Source organism: Lagopus leucura, unplaced genomic scaffold (assembly GCF_019238085.1).
Source record: "Lagopus leucura isolate 7727_CA_CO unplaced genomic scaffold, USGS_WTPT01 Super-Scaffold_100016, whole genome shotgun sequence".
NCBI lineage: Eukaryota > Metazoa > Chordata > Aves > Galliformes > Phasianidae > Lagopus > Lagopus leucura.
The window spans coordinates 8,843,565-8,863,720 of NW_024962270.1; the positions used below are offsets into that span (position 1 = coordinate 8,843,565).

At 52.7% G+C, this 20,156-nt stretch overlaps 2 protein-coding genes across 6 annotated transcripts; both read right to left on the reverse strand.

Annotated features, from left to right (window-relative positions):
* Nucleotides 1-2,265: 2,265 nt before the first annotated feature.
* Nucleotides 2,266-9,662, reverse strand: CNGA2 (cyclic nucleotide gated channel subunit alpha 2). The gene is made up of 7 exons (XM_042876776.1): nt 9,600-9,662; nt 8,887-8,924; nt 8,533-8,640; nt 8,166-8,336; nt 5,979-6,086; nt 5,689-5,795; nt 2,266-5,026 (listed from the first exon to the last, which is right to left on the reverse strand). The coding sequence occupies exons 1-7, from the start codon at nt 9,660-9,662 to the stop codon at nt 3,603-3,605; spliced, it is 2,019 nt and encodes a 672-aa protein (XP_042732710.1). The 3' UTR covers nt 2,266-3,602.
* A 1,080-nt stretch (nt 9,663-10,742) lies between these two features.
* LOC122182821 (mitochondrial fission factor-like) lies at nt 10,743-19,843 on the reverse strand. 5 transcript variants are annotated; one of them, XM_042876421.1, is made up of 7 exons: nt 19,674-19,843; nt 17,830-18,016; nt 17,059-17,216; nt 16,676-16,788; nt 15,886-16,047; nt 13,522-13,588; nt 10,743-13,376 (listed from the first exon to the last, which is right to left on the reverse strand). In XM_042876421.1, exons 2-7 carry the CDS (start codon nt 17,972-17,974, stop codon nt 13,245-13,247), a joined length of 777 nt encoding a protein of 258 aa, XP_042732355.1. In that variant the 5' UTR covers nt 17,975-18,016; nt 19,674-19,843; the 3' UTR covers nt 10,743-13,244. The 5 variants fall into 5 exon arrangements, with proteins under 5 accessions (XP_042732355.1, XP_042732353.1, XP_042732354.1 ...); XM_042876419.1 differs by having other exon boundaries at nt 17,779-18,016; nt 19,674-19,837; XM_042876420.1 differs by lacking the exon at nt 19,674-19,843 and adding an exon at nt 18,756-18,860 and having other exon boundaries at nt 17,779-18,016.
* Nucleotides 19,844-20,156: the final 313 nt, after the last annotated feature.

Genomic DNA, 20,156 nt, shown 5'->3' on the forward strand with positions numbered 1-20,156 from the left:
TGGGTACTTCTGCTTGTTTGTCCAAGGAGGAGGCAGCACCCTGGTATTTCAAGCAGGGGAGGAGCAGGAAAGCAAGCAAGACAGTCAGAGGTGGATCATGGACAGGATAACCCAGACTGGCCACTCTGTGCTTCAGCAAGGCAAAGTTTACCAACACCACACCTGCAAGAGGGCTGCAGCACTCAGCCATTCCACCTCTGCTCCTCATAGCTGGGCAATGTGCCCCTGGGGCCAAAGATACTCTCTCTCTCTCCAGGGCACACTGAGACCCTGCACTAAGGCTGACAGAGGACGTGAGCTCCACAGAACCAAAGAGAGCCTGAGCACCAACCAGGCTGTATGGCACAGCGGGTGCTCAGCAGGGAGGCTCTGCCTCTACAGGGCAGAGCCCGTATCAGTGAGTTAAGACTCAGTGAAACATCTCAGGAAGGTTTCTGTCTCTTACAAGTCCTTAGACACACAGGGCTGCAAACAACACTTCCATTGCTCAACCACAACAGACCCTTTGGCAGAGTTTGGAGCTTCAAGAGACTGCAGCTCAGCTGAACCTCAGCAGGTATTGTTCAATGAGGAAGAGCAAGGCTGAGGTTTCAGCCTACATACCAGATCCAGGGCTCCATCTGGAACCACTCTGCAATCCTAAAATCCATTTGTCCAGGCCTATATGAACCTTGCTGACCTGACACTGGCTAACTTACCGTTCTGGCAGAAAAGCAAAGCCAGGTTATTAGCCCGGTTGTCTAAGGAGAAAAGATTAGCTTGGAGCCTGTTCAGTTCACCAAAGTGCCTCTTCATGAGCATCTTCAGAAGTACAAACAGCAGGTGGGCAGGAGTCATCTCTGTTGTGTCCTGGCAGGACCTCTCCATTTCCCCCAGTGAGATGTGTACTTATCTTTCCCACAGGCAAACAGGAGAGATTTTCTAGGTATCAACTGGAAGTGATTATTTCTTTCCTAGAAACAGTGTTCAGAGAGGAGAAGGAGAGCCCAACACCAAGCAAAACATTTATGGTTAATTCACCCAGCATTTATGGTTGATTCACCCAGCCCTTTTTCTACAGCTCTGGTACCGTAGATGTGCAGAAATCTGCAGCAGAGGTCAGGGGGGCTCCTCTGGCTCAACAGCACTGGAAGGAGCTGCCTGGCAATCCCCACGCCTCCCCCCCTCTGCCCTTGCCCTCTCTGGAGCTAAAGCCACAAAATATTTGCTCGTATTTGATGTCTCCTATTCACAACACACAGCTGAGTAAGAGCCTCTGTCGTACAGGGGATAACTTTTTTTTTTTTCAGTAGGAGAGATCCAGCAGAAACAAAACTATAGATAATATACGGCCAAAAGAGTTTAACGGACCCTCAGCTTTTCCTCCTGGGTGCCAACCAGCACGCACAGCCTTTGGCATCTCCAGGAGAGCCTTACAGGGAGACACTCATACTGCAGCCACCAGCAATGGTCAGTCCCAGGGTGCATCTGCTGTGCCCCATGTCCTCTCTGCTGGGGATGCAGACAGCCCAGCAGTGCAGCTGTGCCACTGTGCTCTTCTCTCCAGCATCTGCCTGTCGGCTCACTGGAAAGATCATGGAGCTACTGCTAATTTCATTAGCAGGCCCATCAAGCGGTTCATCAATCTGTGATTTCCTGGCTTGCTGCCCCGAGAAAACAAACGGGATCTGCTCTGCATTCGGAAAGCCATCCTCCGGGGTAATTTGTCTGACAGCTTAAGTTTCCCGAGTGGATTATTACCTCGGATTAAAACTAAGGGGGGTGAGAGGAAGATCGGGTTTTTTTTTCGTTTTCTCCAGCAAGAAGCGAAGATATCCCCTAAACTGTGAGCATCTCCCCCAGCCGGAGCCAGGAGCTGCCCCGCTCCGGGGACGGGCAGGAAGGAGCGCAGGCACCGCGCCGGGCCGCCCGCATCGCCCAGCAAACCAGGCGCAGGGAAAAGCAACCCGGCGCTGCTCTGCCCATCGGTACGGGGCCGTGCGGCGGTTCCGCGGCTCACAGCTCCCTCTCCCGGCCCAACCGCAGCAGCCGCAGCCTCCCTCCCGTCTCTCCTCGCACGGGGCGGCTCACGGCACTCGGCCTGAGCGGAGGGAGAAGCTGGGAGCCGAGGGTTTGGTAGCGAAAGGAGTCAGAGCAGAAGACAGTTCATCTCCAACCACAGTTAGCTTCGCTCTGACAGATGCACCCCCCCGTATTTCATCGAGGCAACCAAAAAAACCATTATTATGCTCCGAGTTCCAATTTTGGTAATTTAATCTTCCCACTCCCAGAAATCCCAGAAAGCAAGGCCGTTCCATTTCAAACAGAAAATCATCCAACATAAAGGAAGTCAGGCTCATTTGAGAGGGAAAAGAAAGGACAAAGCAAGTGTTCTCCATTTTCCACCATGAGCCTTTGTGCTTTGGCATGCCCTCATCTGTCATCCCACTATTTTAGCCAAAGTATGAGTTGAATTTGACCCAGCACACGAATTTCCCCATAATTCCCTTCTCTAACAAGCTTCCTCCTCTTTGGAAGCCTCTAGTGATGGTGCTGAGCTTGCAGGGACTACATGGCCATTCTCACCTGCTTGCACCATGGACCCACAAGGCTTTGCTGGTGGCTGTGATGGGGTAAGGTTTTTGTCCTTGCACACTCATCCCCATGACTGCCATTCATTTCTCCAGACAGCAACTGGCCCTAAACTCCCACCGACTACAAGAAAACCTCCTGCCTAAGAAAATAAATGCATTCTACACTCTTTCTGAGCTACCCACCGTAAAGCAAATATGGGCACAGTTGGGTCCTATCACCGCTTTGTTCCTTAAAAATATGTCATTTCAGTCATACCCTTCCTGGCACATCCAGCCATCATTAAATAGATGAGAGACAGCTGCTATCTTCATTCCTCTCACAGTGCAACAGGCACTGTCATTCAATAAGGAGCAGTCTTCACATCCACCCTGCATTGATCATCCGAGTCCTCTGTAGTCCAAATGGAAATCCCTCCACCACTGCAGCAGGAGAGCAGGAGGAAGTGCTGTTTCCTGGTAAGAGAGATGTTTGGGCTACCCGTGTGCATGTGCTGGGGCAATTTGATGGCTGAGCACTGAATGCAGCAGAAAGAGCAGCGCAGTGGGCAGCTGCCTGCTCTTCCAGCTGGATGCCCAGCCTTGCAGTAAGAGGTGGAGATGACCTATGGGGTGACAGTGTCCCAGACAAGCTTCCCTGTCTGCACGTATGAGAGGCACAAGTTGGGCTTTCTCACTTGAGATGGTACTCCAGGTACCCCCCCATCAAGGTTCACATCCCACTTTCTACTAAGGCAAAAAGAAGTGCGATCGACAGAGACCTTTTCCTGAAGCTGGAAGGAAACATCAGTAGTGGCATTAGTCATCCTCCTCTTCTTACTGACCCAAGTCAGAGGTTTCACAAGAAATGAGACAGGATTGAGGAGGAGCTAGGACAATTGCCTGATTTTGAGCCATCTCAGGAGCTGCCACTCAGTGGCAGTGCTAAGAACATGTGAGAAGTCCTGTCAAGGCAGTCGAAGGTGCTCCCACGGGAAATAGAAACTGCCTCAACACAAGGCAAGACATCAACTAGCTGAGATCTGCACGCTCTCATTGTGACCCAGTAGGTGTAGCTTCACCCTCAACCTCAGACAGACTGTCTGAACTATCTGAGAAGAAGTCTTCCAGATCCTGCTGCCTCATTTGGGACTCCAGGACACTAATGCGCTGCTTGAGCTTCATCTGGGCATCATTGTACTCTGTCAGGAGCCTTCCAAGGCGAGTGTGAAGTGTGTCCAGGTTCAAGGTCAGTCTCTCCAGCTTTTCTTCCACACTCTTCCCTTCCATGCTTTCTTCTTCAGCTGACTCATCCAGCAGGCCTTCCTTGCTAAGGATCTCCCGTCCACGTTCCTCCAAGACCTTTTTGGCATCAGGATACTCTGTGACCGCTTCCATTAGATCTTCCTTTGACAGGCAGAAAAGATCAGAGTAGCCCAAGCTACGGATGTTGGCTGTGCGCCGGTTGCCCATTTTGCTCCCTTTAATGTTCAGGATGCTGATCTCACCAAAGCAGCCGCCTGCAGTGAGCAAAGCATATTGCGTTATTCCATCATCTGCCACCACGGCCAGCTTCCCCTCCTTGATGATGTACATCTCTTTTCCAATATCTCCCTTGCGGCAAATGTAATCCCCTGGGCTGAACACCTGAGGGCGAAGCTTCAGCACCAGCTCCACCAGTAGGCCTGCCTCACAGTCCTGGAAAATCCTCACCTTCTTCAGTGTCTCCAGGTGAACATTGATGGCAATCTCTGCTCTTAGTTTATCAGGAAGACTCTTGAGAACTTCCCGTTCATCTACTGCCTTCTTGTTGGTCCACAGGTAATCAAACCACTTGATGACTTTGGTTTCCATGTCTTTGCTCACCTTGCGGAACTGCATGTAGTGTTTAATTGCATCGATTTTTGCCTGGAACTCTGCTCTGGTGGCATTCATGTTGGATATCATGGATCCTACATTCCCCACAATGGTGGCAAAGATGAGGACACCGATAAGGAAATCAAAGATCACAAAGAGGTATTCTTCATCGCGCACGGGAGGAGGGGTCTCTCCAATGGTAGTCAAAGTCAGGGTAGACCAGTAGAGACAGTAGACATACTCCCGGGTGAGATACCCATATTCAGGGTCTGTGACATTGGGATAGACCCAGGTATCTTCTCCAAAGCCTATGGCCTTGGAGATGGCATAGTAAATGCATGCATTCCAATGGATGATCACCAGGATATAAAGAACCAAGTTGCTGATGCGGAAGATGTTGGGGTAGCTGGTTCTGGTCTCTGTCCTGTCAAAGAACTCAAACATGCGGGAGAAGTGCAGCAGCCTGTTGAATCTCAGCTCAGGGCGGTGCAATCCCACAGCAAAGTACACCAGGTCTGTGGGCAGGATGGAGAGAACATCCAGCTTGAACTGCAAGGTGTAGATGTAGTTATCCCGTAATTTCTTCAGGTCCTTAACCAGGAGGCCCTGTTCCAAGAAACCTAACAGAGAAGGGAATGAGAGAATTATTTTGGCTTTTGTTAAACCCTACGGCAGGCTTTGTAAGCACTTCTGATAAATATTTCATGGTATGCCATAGAAATGCGTGCATATATACAATCCTCCAAACATTACCAGTTCCACCTGTAAGCCAAGTAGGTGGCTTACAAGCTTTTGTTATCAAGCATTTGGGAAAAGCCATGTAAAGATAATGCTTAGGAATTCACTCTGTTCCAGGAAGAAGTAGGAACACAAAGGTTTTCCTTCTCCAGACCAGGAATTATTGCAGTTCCAGACAGAAGCTGTACAGCCACCTCCTCCATTCCAAGAGCATGAAATACTACTATTTTTCCATGTAGATAATTCACTAACTGAACTTGGGCAAAATCAGAGATACGGACATTCAACTCTGCCCGAATACTAATAGTAATGAGGGTAATTTTGTACAATTATTCAAAGGTGAAATTGGAAGCCAGGATGATTAATCTTTCATTCTGAAACTTACCTCATTTCTCAGATCTTTAAATTAGACTCTTTCTCTGGAGACTTGCTTCATACTGGTGAGAACTAAGGTAGACAAAACCCTCCTTTTAATGGAGCTATAGATTAGGTCCCTCCACTTTTAGGATATTAGAGCAAAGCATTCACAAGGCAGGATGCTCACCTGTGCGCAGGCGGATCACTATGTCCCCAGTGTAGATGCAGTCTGAGATGTAATCTAGCACCAGCCAGAGGACAACATAAGTCTTCTGCAGGTCACTGAAGCAAGCCCTGCAGGATGAGGCAGTGAGACCAACAAATCTCTCTCCCAACCGAATATAGGCTGATTCTTTCCTTTAGCTTCCCACCGCCCCACAGTCATCAGCACCAGCTGTCTGAGCCTCACCTGAGCCACAACAAGGAGGTGAAGATGAAGGCTAGAGGAGACAGGAGCCCTGCAACATCCCAGCTCACCTGGCCACAAGCAAGCACCAGTTGTAGAGAACAGGAACAGCAATGACGGCCAGCCAGCGGTAATACCAGTCCCCTGCAGGGTCCACCACAAAGGACTGCCATTTCTTCCTGGAAGCAGAGAGAGGCCAGAGATGGCAATGCGTGAATAAAGGGCTAAACATAGAGAATAGGGTTGGAAGGAACCAGCCGCGTCATCCCCTTCATCCTTTGCACTAGCCTGGATCAAACAGCTGCAGCTTGACTGCCAGTCTGTAGGCTAAATCCAGTCCCAGGAGTGATAAGTAAAATGTCCCACATTGTTTAACTTCCTTTATCCCCAAAGTAACGCTCATTAGCATAGCAGAAGAGAAACCACAGCATGGCAAGGCAGAGCAGGTGGCCTCCGTGAGCCACAGAGGCAGAGCCAGAAACTGATGTACGGATGAGGGTGACCAGAAAACTTCTGTGAGATGACCTTGCCTCTCCTAAACGAGGCATGGATTGGAGCCAGACAGATCTGAGAGAAGATGATTAATTAGAGCGGGAAGGAAAGCTTGCTGCACACCAGAGGGAGCACCATGGGGCTGCCCAAGCCCCAGAGCAGCGGCTGGCATCACAGAGCTGCCATCCCACACCGCCTGCCTGCCTGCTCAGCCCTCTGTCCAGCCTTTGAACTGCTCCCAATCATTTGATCCTGCTCATCTTGGGGTTCTGAGATAAGATGCATGTGCTCCCATGGCCAGATCTCACTGAAGGAGCTGGGGAACAGGAACTCTGCAGCTGGACTGATAGGCTCAGCCACCACCACCTGCTAGGGCAAAACACCTCTCCCTGCATCCTCGCCTCCCTCCCAGCTCTGGAATGTGCAAAGCTCCTCCAGCAATAGGAAAAACAACCCACTTGCCAGCACATTCTCTGTGCTCACCCCGCTGCTTCCGACAGCTTCAAAAGCAGACTTGTGCCTTGAAGCCTCCATCAGTGGTGTGCCAGGTGGGAATGGAGCTCAGAGCAGGGCCAGCAGTGCTCCTTCACTCTCCCTCTGGGTGCAACCCTGGACAACCATGTGATTCTCCCCACATTACAAGAGTAAACAGTTGTGTTTTGCTCAGGACAGGATTGATGTGCAGCTTAAGTATTTTCTGACAAAGGGACCTCTTGCTCTCTGAGACATAAGGTAACTGGCATCTGGGAAACACCAACTCACCTGCAACCAGCCAGCACTGCTGTAATACTGTATCACAAGTACTAATCACCTCAATAGCAATGATAATCATGGTGGTAGTTTCAGCTTTAAGTCACCAATGCCACCACCTCCCCAGGAGAGCTGTGGTAGTCTCCCTTCTGCAGTCTGTGGGGCAGCACCAAATGCACACACACACACACATACACACACACACCCAGCCCAAGGACCTTTATCCTATCCCTTCAGCAGGGATTTTCAGGCTATAGGGTGACAGCACTAAGCTCTACTGTCCCATCCCCTGCAGATACCTTGCAGGGTGCAGCTTTTCCCAGGGAGCCGTAGGCACGGAGCAGCCTTCTCAGCACACATCAGCTCCTCTCCCTTCAGTAATTAACAAGCTTCTTTTCACCTCGCAGGGCAGAGCACTTTTTTTCCGTGACTAGCAACAGCCCTGATACAAGCCTCAGATACCTGCCTCCTATAGAAAAGGATCATTTCTTGGTGTTTTAATTACCGTGTACAATGGTAGGGTCCAGACTAGTCCGTGAGCTTTGCCCCTTAATTAGCCAGCAGAAGAAAAGCCAGGTTATTGCTTTTCAGCGGCAGTGCAAGCTGAGGAGATGAAAGCACTGGGTCTGAATGAGCCTTTTCAGAAAGCTGTCGTCATGGTGTCTGCCCTCGGAGGCGGGGAGACGGGCAGCAAACGCAGTCCCTCCGTCTCCCTTCCTCCTGCAATGATGAATGAGGCTGGAGGAGCCTTGTGCTTGCCTTGGCATCCAGCGTGGACTCTCCGTGTCCCTTGCTCCTCATATGCACAGCTGCCAGTACAGCTTTTTGCAGACCCATCTTGGCTCAGCTGCCAGCAGAGAACAGCGGAACCCTCCCGCTGCTGCCACCCCCTGCCCCTGGGCAGAGCTGAGCCCACTGCCCGTGGGACACCTGGCCCTCCCCCATAACTGCCTACACAGCATCGCATGTGGCCAATCTTCAGCCCAGGGAGGCTGTGTCACAGGTAAGGGCCCTACTTTTTGGTTTTCTCCTCGGACTCCTCATCCTCTGGATCGCTGCTGGCATCAGCAGGCACTGTCTGCAGCTCAGGGCCCTGGAAGCGTTCAAGGAAGGGGTCTGGCCTCTGCTGCTCCTCCTGCAAGCTCTTGCTGGCCCAGTCCCGCAGCACCAGCACAAGCCTGACAATCCTAAATGGGGGAAAGAGGCAAAGTCAGGAGCTGCCCACACAGCGAGGAGAAAGCAAACGTTTTTGACAAAAGCCAGGTCAAAGCCAGGCACAAAAGGTTCAGACAAGAGCCTAAGCAACAGCTCTCCAGCTTCCTTCCATGCTCTGGAAATGCATAGGACCCGACCCTGCCCTGCAGCCTGCCCCCAAACCGCTACCTGGCCAGGGCTCGTCTGCCTTGGAAAGGGGGGGCAGCTGGCTGCTCCTCCCCATATGCAGGAGTTCCTCTGTGCAGCTCTGAGGTCTCATCTTGGGTTGAGCAGGTCCTGCAGTGGGGAGAAGGAAGGGCAATGGCTTCACTGCACAACTCAATGCCACCACTCCTGCTGGGTGAACCAGGGGAAGCGGACAGCTGGGGTGTGCCACTGTGCCCTGAGACTCAGCCCTGCCCCACCAATGCCACCCTCTCCTGAGCCATTCTGACCTGCTCGTGCCAAGCCCTGTGCTCTGTGCATCAGTCCTGGCTCTGGTTGGTAGGGGTGGGCAGGGGCCAGGCAGCTGCAGGCCGTTACTCCTTGCCATCATCCTTCCAGCGAGCTGCGCCAGGGACCTAGGAAGAGCAAAGAGCAGGAGCTCAGGGAGCAGGAGGCAGTGTATGGTGTGAGCACTGAGTTACGGTACAGCACCAGAGGAAAAAGAGGCAAAGCCTAAGGCGTGTGCCCACCCCGTGTTTTCCATTTAGCTCTCACTGCAGAGCCCTATGAGGCATTGTACTCTCCCCAGGAGGCCCTACATCTGCCCATGAAAGATGTTCTCCCCACCACCTGGGCTCCTCAGCCATTGCCAGGGCAACAGCATCTGTAGCACTGTGCCCTGGTGATGAGCTGCAGCTCTCCTACAGCCCAAGGGTGAGAAAACAGTCCCCACGAGGGATGGGAGAGCCACTGAAGGCAGAGATGCTGTACACACAGCAGCACAAGATCGGCTTAGCATGTACAAGCTTGCATTTGAGCAGCCCGCCCATTGAGCCCCTCCACATCCCTGCAGCCATGGGCACATGGGCAAAGCAGGCTCCTGGGGACAGCTCACCAGTGCTCTCCCACAGCAAATCCTACTGATAATGAACTGCATGGTCAGGGGTAATGCCTTGCACAGCCCTGCCCACATCACTATTATGCACACACATTGTGGAGGTCTGGGACCACACACACAGAGCTGCCCACAAACCCAGCCACCTCCCCACAGTGACAGAGCCACCACCAAGATGCCAGCACTGCCCACTTACGAGCCTGACGTCCCTCGAGGCCTCCAGCAAGCTAGCAGGGGTCGGCAGGGGGCATCTCCTCATAGGAGACTCAGCAAACACCACAGCCACGTGGCTGCAGAGGGGTCCCCACAGTGCCCCGACAGGTGATGCACAGTGTGTGTGTCCCTTCACTGCTGCACACTCCTGGCCCCTGGGCTCCCTCGACGCCCCAAGCAGCACAGCGTGCGTCAGAGTAGTCAGCCACAGCAGCTTTGTAGCCAGAGATCAAAGGGGAGGAGGGACACTGCTCCCTCCCACACATCCCCTTCTTCCCCACCAACCCTCCCTCCCCTCCATCCAGTTACCTGTTCTCAGGCAGCAGGAAGCCGCATTTGCTTCTCAGGAATCCCAGAGAAGAGAGCTGCAGAGTTTGATGATGATCAAGAATTGCGCCTGTCACTGGTGTCTGCCTTGTTGTTTTGCACACAGAGCCACTCTGACAATCAGCTGGCAGAGCGCTTGCATCCCCAAGACTATAAGGAATGGGCTGACTTTCATTCTTTCCTACTCACATCCAACTGCATGCAGCGACTGAAGCTGGGTCAGTCCTTTCCATGGGCGCAGATTCAAGCACACTGTGCAAGTGTGCAAGATCTGAGAGCACCAGCATCCAGGGTCCATTCAGCACCAAAACTTGACCTTTTCTTCCTTCAAAGCCTCATTCCCCACCTCACTGAAAATCTTGGCAGCAGTCAGCTTGAATAGATGTGGAACTTCCACAGCCTTGGTTAGCAGCACTGGAGGGACACACCGCCTTCCCTTGTCCCCATGCCACAGAACCAGCAACAGGCCAGAAGCAGTGGCAGCAGCTCGTTTCCCTTCCCACCTCTCCTTTTGCTCCCTGCCTGCAGCCCCCTCCAAAAATGTGGGAGCTCCAGGAGCCTCGCTGCTTCTGTCCCTTTGGTGCACCTCCCTTCAGTGTCAGATTGCACGAGCTGCCTCTTTTTCTAAGCATGTTGTTGTGGCAGCCTCCTCAGGGGACACCCAGCTCTCCCACACGTACCTTCCTGGGACAACAAAGGAAGAAAGCTGCAGATGCACCTAAGAGCAGGGCAGCATCCTGCTGCCAAGGGGGAAAACCTCAGCCACCCCAAACCAGGATTCGGTGACACAGGAGACACATCCAGCACACATAGAGTTTATTAAAACATGCACTTCATGGGTCAGTGTTTCTAGATTTAAAGAAGGACTTGAGCCTGAGGCATAGGACTGGGATTTGACCCAGCAGCAGCTCAGCACCACACAGCCCTTTGCTCAAACCTCCCCTCAGTGAGAGGGAGGGAGAGAATCAGGGGAAAGAAAGCAAAGTAGAAGTCATAGGTGGAGGTTAAAGCTATTTACTGACAGAAAAGGAAGAGAAAAGGAAAATAGTAATGATAATAACATATATTTACAAAGTAAGTGATGCACAATGCAATTGCTGACCACCCACCTACCAATGCCCACCAGTCCCCAAGCAGCAGCTGCTCCACCAGCTCCCCACCACTGCCAAGGCTTTCCACATGATGCCATGTGGCATGGAACACCCTGTGGGCAGTTCAGGTCAGCTGTCCTCACTCCATCCCATCTCCCTGTGCCCCCCTGGCCCCTCAATGGCAGCACAGTGCCAGAAGCTGAAGACTGAAGGATCCTTGGTGGTTGCAGCACTGCTCAGCGACAGCCAAACATCGGTGTGTTATCAGCCCAAACCCAAAATGCAGCACCATGCCAGGCACTATGAAGGAAAAATTCAACTCTGTCCCAGCTGAAATCAGGACAAAAAAGTCACCTTTTACCCAATGCAACTTCCCATAATTAGCCTTCAGGAACACATCCCATCTGACCACCTCACTTCCATGTATTTCCAGCCTGTCCACATCCCTGAGCCAAGCCAGGAGCCCTGCTGCCATCCCTTACACAGACACTGCTGAAGCACAGACCCCCTTCCTGCTCTCACCTGCAGTAAATCCCAGTGCTGTCCTCAACCCAGACATCAGCCACAGGTTCAGACCTGCAATTACTTGTGGGACAGTTATTTATTAGTAGATGTCCAGCTGCCAGATTTACAGCCATAGAGGCTTGATGCAGTGGCAGGCAGGGAACAGCTAAGCATCCATGTCTGTAAATAAGCCATTGAGACATCTGGGTGATTTGCAGATCCAGCTACAATCATTTATAGGTGGAACAGAGAGGTCCTATTGCCAACACCTGCCCCAGGCCTGCAGGCACCACTTCAGCAGATGCGTTGGATGAACCACTATGAGAATCTCAGTTCACTGTGAATCCAAGTGTTCCTAAATGTCAAGGAAGGAAAGAAACAGCAGAGCTGTTGAACTGGGCTTGGTTTTTGGCACCTGAGCCAAGGATTCCCCTCACCTGTGCAGTTGTACCATGCTGAAGTTACAACTTGGCAGCAGACTGGGAGTGATCCTGCCCTCTGGCACTGGCAATCTCACAGATACCCACTGCTGCCCAAACAGGCAACTGTCCATGGCCTGTCTGGTGCCTGCACTGTTATTACAAGGTCTTACAATTACCCCGGGGAGGTTTCCCATGTACATCTCCCTGGGAAAAAGCCAAGCTCCTGGATAAGTCCAGAGTCTCTATAGAGCTCAGCAGTGCTCTTACAGCCACCTGGGATCTGAGCACTTGCAAACCCACTGCTGAGAGCCTCCAGCACGACAGCAGCCAAGGAGGTGGTGCCACAGCAGAGGCCATAGATCATAGAATCATAGAATTGTTTGAGTTGGAAGAGACCTTTAAAGGTCATCTAGTCCAACTCTCCTGCGGATGGCAGCCCCCAGCTCCTCCAGGCCCACCCCTCTCCTGGAGCAGGGGTCGCCCTGGCACAGGACAACTCACACAGTTGCTCAAGGAAGAAAAGAAAACCTAGCAGCAGTTCAAAAGCACCCAAACACTCTGCACAAGCTTTTGGGGTGGAAGTTGAAGAAGAGACCACAGTAACTGTCACTGGCACAGCTGCCCAGAGAGCTGTGGGTGTCCCATGCCTGGAGGTGCTCAAGACCAGGTGGGATGGGGGTCCTGGGCAGCCTGAGCCCATGGCAGCGGTTGGGACTAGGTGGGCTGGAAGTTCCCCTCCAATCCAAGCCATTCTATGTTTCTATGAATTGGCTGAGAAATTTCATGGAGGTAGAACTAAGTTGTCCAAGCTGTGATGCAGGCAGGGGACCAGCTCAACCATGGCCAGAGACTGTAACAGGACCTGATGCCCACAGAGACGTAACATTTGGGTTTGTGCCTCCTCCAATACACACCCAAGGGGCAGAAGCTCTCTCATTGATCTGTGCAGGACAAATACCTCCTGTGTCATTACAAATTTCTTACGAGGCTTGGCTTTTCACAGCAGCTTCTCACAGGACGATTGACCCCGTAAAATACACCACATAGTTGCTACCATACACCAAACACAGCCCGGCCCTGGGTCTATACACACTGGACCATGCTCCCTGTCCCACCCCACCACTCCCTCTCATCCATCTCCAGCTGCTGTGGCCAGGTCCAGCTTTATGGTTCCAATTCAGGTCAAGTTCAGAAGAAACACACAGTTTTACCATCCACAATACGTGAGCAAGAATCCTTTCTCTGCTCTCGCCCAGGGTGGGTCGGGGAGCCCAAGGCACACAGTCATCTCCACAGCCAGAGCCAGGTGTTGACGAGGCAGGCAGAGAGCAGCATGGAGTACACCAGGGGCTCCTCTTTCCGCCAGGCTTTGTGCTGCTCCTCCAGCACACACAGCCGCTCCGAGATCCTTGCCAGCTGCAAGGAGAGCAGCGTGAGGAGCACCACCCAGGGCTAGTTGGCAATGCCAGCAAACCAGGCCCTAGCAAGAAGCCCTGGAGCACCCTCAGCCACCCGCCTGCAGCTTTCCCAGGAACCACTGCAGCCCCTACTCTCCTCTCACCTCCTTTTTCATTGCTGCAGCCTCAGCAGCGATGACCTCCTCCGGGGCTGCTCCAACCTCCTGGGAGCTGTGGGAGGAAAACAGAGATGCACACTGTTCAGGAGCTGCAGTTACCCTCCTGTAAACATGGCACTGCCATGGGGAGCCCAACCATGCAGCAATGTGTGCACACCCAGGTCGTGCTGTCAGCATGCAGCGTCGGGAGAGAGGAAGCAGCACTCCCACAGCATCTACCAACTTCTTCGTACCCCCATCATGCTTAACCCTCCACCATGCAGCCCGCAGTGATCACAACAAAGCACTCAACAAAAGCTACAACAGGCAACAGGAAATCCACATGCTTATGTTTCTTTAGAGACCCAACAGACAGAAAACATATTTACCCAGAGTTCATTTCCTACAGCCAGAGGAATCCACTGAGGATTGGATAAACCATCATTAGAGCAGGTCAGGCAAACAGAAATCCCACAGCCAGTGCCCAAATGGAGAGATGGTATTTACCCAGCAAGAGATGACCCAGTGGGTAGGAAGCAGTTACTAGTGGGGGGGACATATCTGACCATGTGCCAGCTGGCCTGGGTTTGCTGGCACCAGGATTCGGTCTGCTCCAATACTTCCCTCACAAAAGGCATTTTTTGCCCTCACAACAAATGTTATTTGCAACCAGAAGCATCAACAGGGATTCCAACCATGCATCGCTTCCCTCCTTCCCTGAAAACAAAGGGACAGAGGCCGTGGATGAGCATCTCCTGCAGATACAACCTTGCTCCAGGGCTCACAGCACAAAGCCACAATAGATCCATGCTGAGAAATTAGAGTTGCCATGTTCATCTGTTGTTCCCATCATTATAGGGTAGCACTCCATCAACTCATCTGTAATCCATAGTTCTACTGTACACACCAACATGGTGGATGCTCCATCCCTGGAGACACTCGAGGTCAGGCTGGACTGGGCTCAGACCACCTGGTGGAGCTGTTGATGCCCCTGCTCATTGCAGGGGAGCTGGATCTGATGGCCTTTAAGGGTCCTTTCCAACTCAAACCAGTCCATGTTTTGCCACAGGCCCTCACTGACATGTAATGGGTTAACCGGGTTGAATGAGTTCTTCTGAGGAACTCACTCATGACATTCAAGGAATTGGCCTGAAAAGACACTCATGAGACAATGCATCCATGTAATGCAGCTGTGGTAAATCTGAAAGTCACAACAGAAAGAATATCCAATTTTACCAAGTATGAAGCCATTAAAATTGGACATTTCCTGCAGCTTTTACTTGAAAAATTCCCACTGACACAAGTGAACACCCTTTAGAGTAGAGAACAGAAATTACCTCTGATGACTCATACTTCTCAAGAGGTCACTGCCATGGAAATAATCCAGCCTCTCTCTGAGGCCAGAGCTTTCTTCATTAAAATTTCAGGATAAACAAGTGAGCTCAGTCACTTTTTTATTGTTGTGGGGAGCACGAAAGAATGCATGCATTTGAAATGATGCAAAGTACCAAGAAAAGGCCTTCCAAGTTGCTTGGCTCCTAAGGGAGATGGAGAGCTGGGAAGAGCTCAGGACTCACCCTACTCTCTAAGTTCCTTCCTCCACAGTGTCACAGCTAAAACTCCTCCACGTCAGACAGAGGAGGTCCATGTGTGCAATAACCAAAGTTTTAGAAGCTTAAAAAAAAAACAAAACCACATTTGAAGATGTCCCTGTTTTTAAGCAGTGTGCTGGTCATCACCTGGAACTGCCCAGAGAGAAACTGCTGCCTGCAGCCCTGCTCCAGCCCGGGAAGAAAGGTACCATGTGCCAGGGTGGCATGATGATGGACCCTCCCCCTCCTCCCCATCTGCCTGGAGGTTTCGCCCAAGGAGAATCAGAAGTATTCTCACAATTCAACCTTGGTGATTCTGTGATTTTTAGGTGCTTCCGTGTGGAGGCAGAATTTGGATTAGATGATTTTTATGGATCCCTTCCAACACAGGATAGTAGATGAAAAGGTTACTGAAGAGCAACCAAGAGACTGTCATGCATGTTGTGAGGACATGGGAGAGGTGTCTTGGTGACAGGGCCATCTGTGCTGGTTTCTGATTCCCTGCCCACATTTCCCTCCATCAAGCTATCAAGGCATGCAGAAAGAGTAGCACTGAGGAGTAGCTGAAACCCAGCAGTGTCCCAGGAGATGTTAGGTCCCTTGGGTGGCACAAAAACAAGCAGGAGGCACCCAGAGCTGGCAGGATAGGTAAGAAGAAGGGGCTGGAGCAGCCATGTCCTGTGAGGTTAGAAAGCTCAGGGCTGGCTCCTGCCTTGGCAAGGCAAAGCTAGGCCTATGTAGAGCAGCAGGGAGGTGGCTCAGGATAAGCCAACGTCACCTGGATGACACTGAGTCTTGCAGAGAGTTCTGGACACGGTGGAAGAGCACCTGGCCCAGCAGGTACATGGTCTGGAAGATGTTCTGCATGGAGTAGATCCTGCCCGTCCTGGCAAGGAGGGGAAGTGGAGCACTGTGAGCAGGTGGGGGGCAGGTGTCCAGCCTGGGATGCACACAGAACCACAGTGGTTACTGCCTGGCCTCGCACAGCACAATCACAATCAAGGAGGCCCCATGTTCCTCCTGCAGCTCCGAGCTCCACAGGGTGATGCCATCAACACCCAGACCTCTGTGTCTCTGGGTGAGAGGAGTTCCTCCAGCAGCCCAAGGTCAGTCACTTAGATCCTCAAGGCAGCAATGACAGTGTGACGACCACACCTCTCTGCCAGCCCAGGACAGGCTTTCTTCTAGGCAGAAGATGGCTCTGCTCTGGAATTAAGCTCAATGATTTTCTCCACTGGAGAGAAAGACCATGATGTCAACCACACTACTGTTCACAAAAAGCACACGTGCTCTTTGCTCACCCTGGCTGCAAACCCAACGGCCAGGCAAGGACCCACAGTGCTGCCACCAAGCTCCAAGTGGGGACACGCTGTCCCATGTGCCTCAGGTGGCAGCAAACCTCTCCCCACTGACACCAGAGGACACTTTCCTCTTAACTAGCTTCATGCAAGACTAGAGCTAGCCCTGATTTGGATTCCCCCCCCATCTTGGGGCACCAACACAAAGCTCCAAAGATCCCTTGGATGCCGGTCCCTACCCACCCTGCACCATTCCAGGTCCATGCTCACCGCTCATGGTGCAGGGCTGGGCTGGGCAAGGCCAGCTGGGTGCTGTCACTTGGGGACCGCCGTGACCCACTGCTGTGCTGGCTCTGCCACCGTGACCTGCCGCCGTGGTGGCCCTGTTGGCATCAAACACAGATGCATTAGAGTCAATGAATCATTAAGGTTGGAAAAGACCACTAAGATCATCCAGTCCAACCATCAACCCATCACCACCATGCTCAATTTAGGCAGAGCCAGCCCTGTGCCCCATGAAAAGCCCTCACTGGTGGGGGCATTTCTCAAGCCCCAGCCCAGTAAGATGATCCTGGACCTCCAGAGCAAAGCAAGCACAGGGGATGTGCTCCCTTTGCCAACACATGCACGCCCACCCACCCTCATTACAGTACCAGTCGTCTGCGATTCTGGGCACTTGATCTGCCAGCCATGTGCATAAAAGGAAGCTCCCCCGATGCAGAGTGCTGAGCCGAGGAGTCTGCGGACACGCACACCTCAGCGCAGGGGACATTCCTCTGCTGGTCCAGCAGGATGGGTCTCAGATCTGCATCTGATGTTTCCACAGAAAAGAGAGAGGGAAGAATGAAACAACCTGAATGTGCCCTGTTGTTCTCAGGGCAGCAGGGAAGAGAGATTCTCTCATACAGGGCTGCCAGCACTGTGTCCACTGTTAATGGATGTACATCAAAAGCCACATTCTGCAGATGTGAGCAATTAGAGAGCCTGGAGAGGTGTGGAATGGAAATCAATTGGATGTACCACTCCAGGAAAGCAAGGTTTGGGAACAGCTTGTCAAAGAGCAGGGCCATATGTCTCAGCATCCCCAAAACTGAGAGGAAACTGGAAGACGTGGAAGGAGATGCCTCCAGATTTCGCTCCTCACATTTTGTATCGAAGGCCCCTCCTGCCTTCTGCTAGCCATCTTTGTCCACCTTTCATCCTTAGGCATCTCTCCACCTTCCCACACTACTTTCCAGGAGAAAGATGACTACAGTATCTGACTCCTTCCTCTCTTGCAAATCAAACGACTGAGCGCTTTAGAAAACAGTTCTCCCTACAATGTTACAGAGCCCTGCCAAACTTCAGGCACCCCAAAAAACCCAGCACATTACCTGCAAGTGAAATCCTAACAGGGATATGTATTGGAAAGGAAGGGGATACACCTTCAGACATGGGCTCCTCATCCACAGGGCTGAAGCTGTTTGCCACGGTGAGTCTGTTGGGGACCCGCATCCTTCGATTGATGTCCTCAGTGAAGAGCAGGTCACAGCGGACTGCGTTCACTTTCTGCTCCAAAAGTGGCCACATCTTGTCTGTTTTCCCCAGATTGCACAGGCAGCCGAGTGACACCTGCACAGGGACAACACACGTGCTGTAAAGCATCTACACACATACAGAAGCAACGACAAACAGAACCATAGGAGATGTGCTGGAGAACAGGGAGTCCTATGGAGCCCAGCTGGCAGGGGCAAGAGCATGGGATGGGAACAGCTGCCAGCAGGATGGAATGAAAGAACTAAACTGTCCCCACACACACTTTCACCATACTGTCCTCTAGGGCTGTACTGCATCCGTGCCCATCTCCTGGAGGGATCCACACCAAGGAGCTGAACAGGATGGACTTTGTTTCAGGCAGTGGTGTCAGACAACTGGCCATCATCCCACAGGGAAAGGAAGCCTCTTCCAGCAAGGACACAGCAGGGACACAGGTCCCCAGCCCCTCTGACTCTCTGCTTTCTGATTTATTGCTCTTGACATTACTGATGTACCGTTCTGTGTTCTTCCAGACCCCAGTCAACCCCATTCCCCTACAGACTCCTCGGCCCTCCCTTCTGCCCTCGCAATAGAGAGGAATCCCCCTTTGCTCCTGAGTCAAAATCCCCCAGCACAGCCCAAAGCACTGCAGGAAGGGGACGTTTTCCTCTCCAAAGCTCAGAGGGTGAGAACGGCAGAGGCTCAGCATGCTCTGATCACGCTGGGCTCTATTTTTAGCACCCTGTGTTCTGACGCTGCATTGCCAGCCCAGCCACCCCCAGCTGGCAGCAGCCAGGGCTCCCCACTGCCATCCCCATCCCCATCCCCATCCCACCTCCCGGGAGCAGCAGCCTCACTCCTGGAGCCGCACACATGGCCGGAGATGCAGCTCCAGAGCACCAATCCCACCCCACAGCAGCCCTGTAACTCCAGGCATGCCAGGGCGGCTCCCCGCCAACAGTAATCACTTCACTCTGTTCTCTCCTCCTCCATCATTAAAAGCCTTTTAATTAAAGGGACAGAAGCCTGCCCAGCATCATCAGCTGCGGCACTTTGCTGCTTCCATGTGTGTACGAACGAGATCCTCGTGCCTGCAAACCGGGTCGGTCCCGATACCGAGTCCTGGGACTGTCCCGGAAAGGTGCCATTCCTGAATGCTGTACCAGACACGCAGCCCCACAGCCATGGCAAGCACTGGGTTCCACCTCCGATTTTGGGGTCCTAATCATCTATGGAACTGCCACAGCTCCCAAGGAGAAAAGGATTGAGAGGGGAGCGAGCTCTGACAATCTAAGCCACACACACACACCAAAAACCCACAGATGTCAAAATCCATAAGAAGAAAGAGCTTAAATGGCCGGATTTCCGCTTTTAACTTTCTGCAGGGGTTTCTCTAGCTGCTGCCGAGCAATCTTGCTCACGCCGATGGAACACGATCGCTCCCCACCTCCGTGCTGCGCTTCTCCTCGCATTGGCAGCGCGGGGGATGCGGCTTTGAGGATGGGGGAAGCGGAGGGGACCCCCCCGTCCTGCTCTGCGGACAGACCGCCCGCCTCTCTCCCGGCGCGGACAGGAGGGGCAGCGGCATCCCTCCGCCCCAGACGGTCTGGCACCCCCCGCTTGAGGTTCGTGACCGCAGATCTGCTCTGCTCTCCTAAAGCCCCCTCTCCCCCCTGGAGCCGGGCTTCGCCCCATCGCAGCGCCCGATCCCCGCTGGCGGAAAGGGCGGAGCGGGGTGGGAATGGGCACTTACTTTTTTTTTTGCAGTTTAAAGCAACTTCTCAACCTGTAAGCAGCTGCTCTTCCTGCCCGGCCGGCGGGGAGGTGATGTCAGCGGGGCGAGCCCTCCCCTCCTGGCACTGCGCCGGGCTTAAAGGCACAGCCGCTGCTTCTGCCGCCGGCCCCCGGGCAGCAGCGGCCGCGCATCGCCGTGCCGGAGCTGAGCTCTTCCGCCTCTCGGTGGAGCGTGCAGCGATAAAACCATCCGTTTGGGATGAATGACGGTTTTAAAAGCTTCTGAATGGGGACGGAGTCCAAGGCCTTACCATAAAATCCAGTTCTGAAAGGGCTTAAAATAAATCTCGCGCTGCCCTAGTCTTGCTATTTAAAGGGGATTATCTAAGAGGTTTAGGCGCGTGCAGAGGAATGCAGAGACAAGCTGTGCGCCCAAATCCCCTCCCGGCGGTCAGGAAATCCCTCATACTCACCTACCAGCCGGGCTCGTAGGACATTCTGT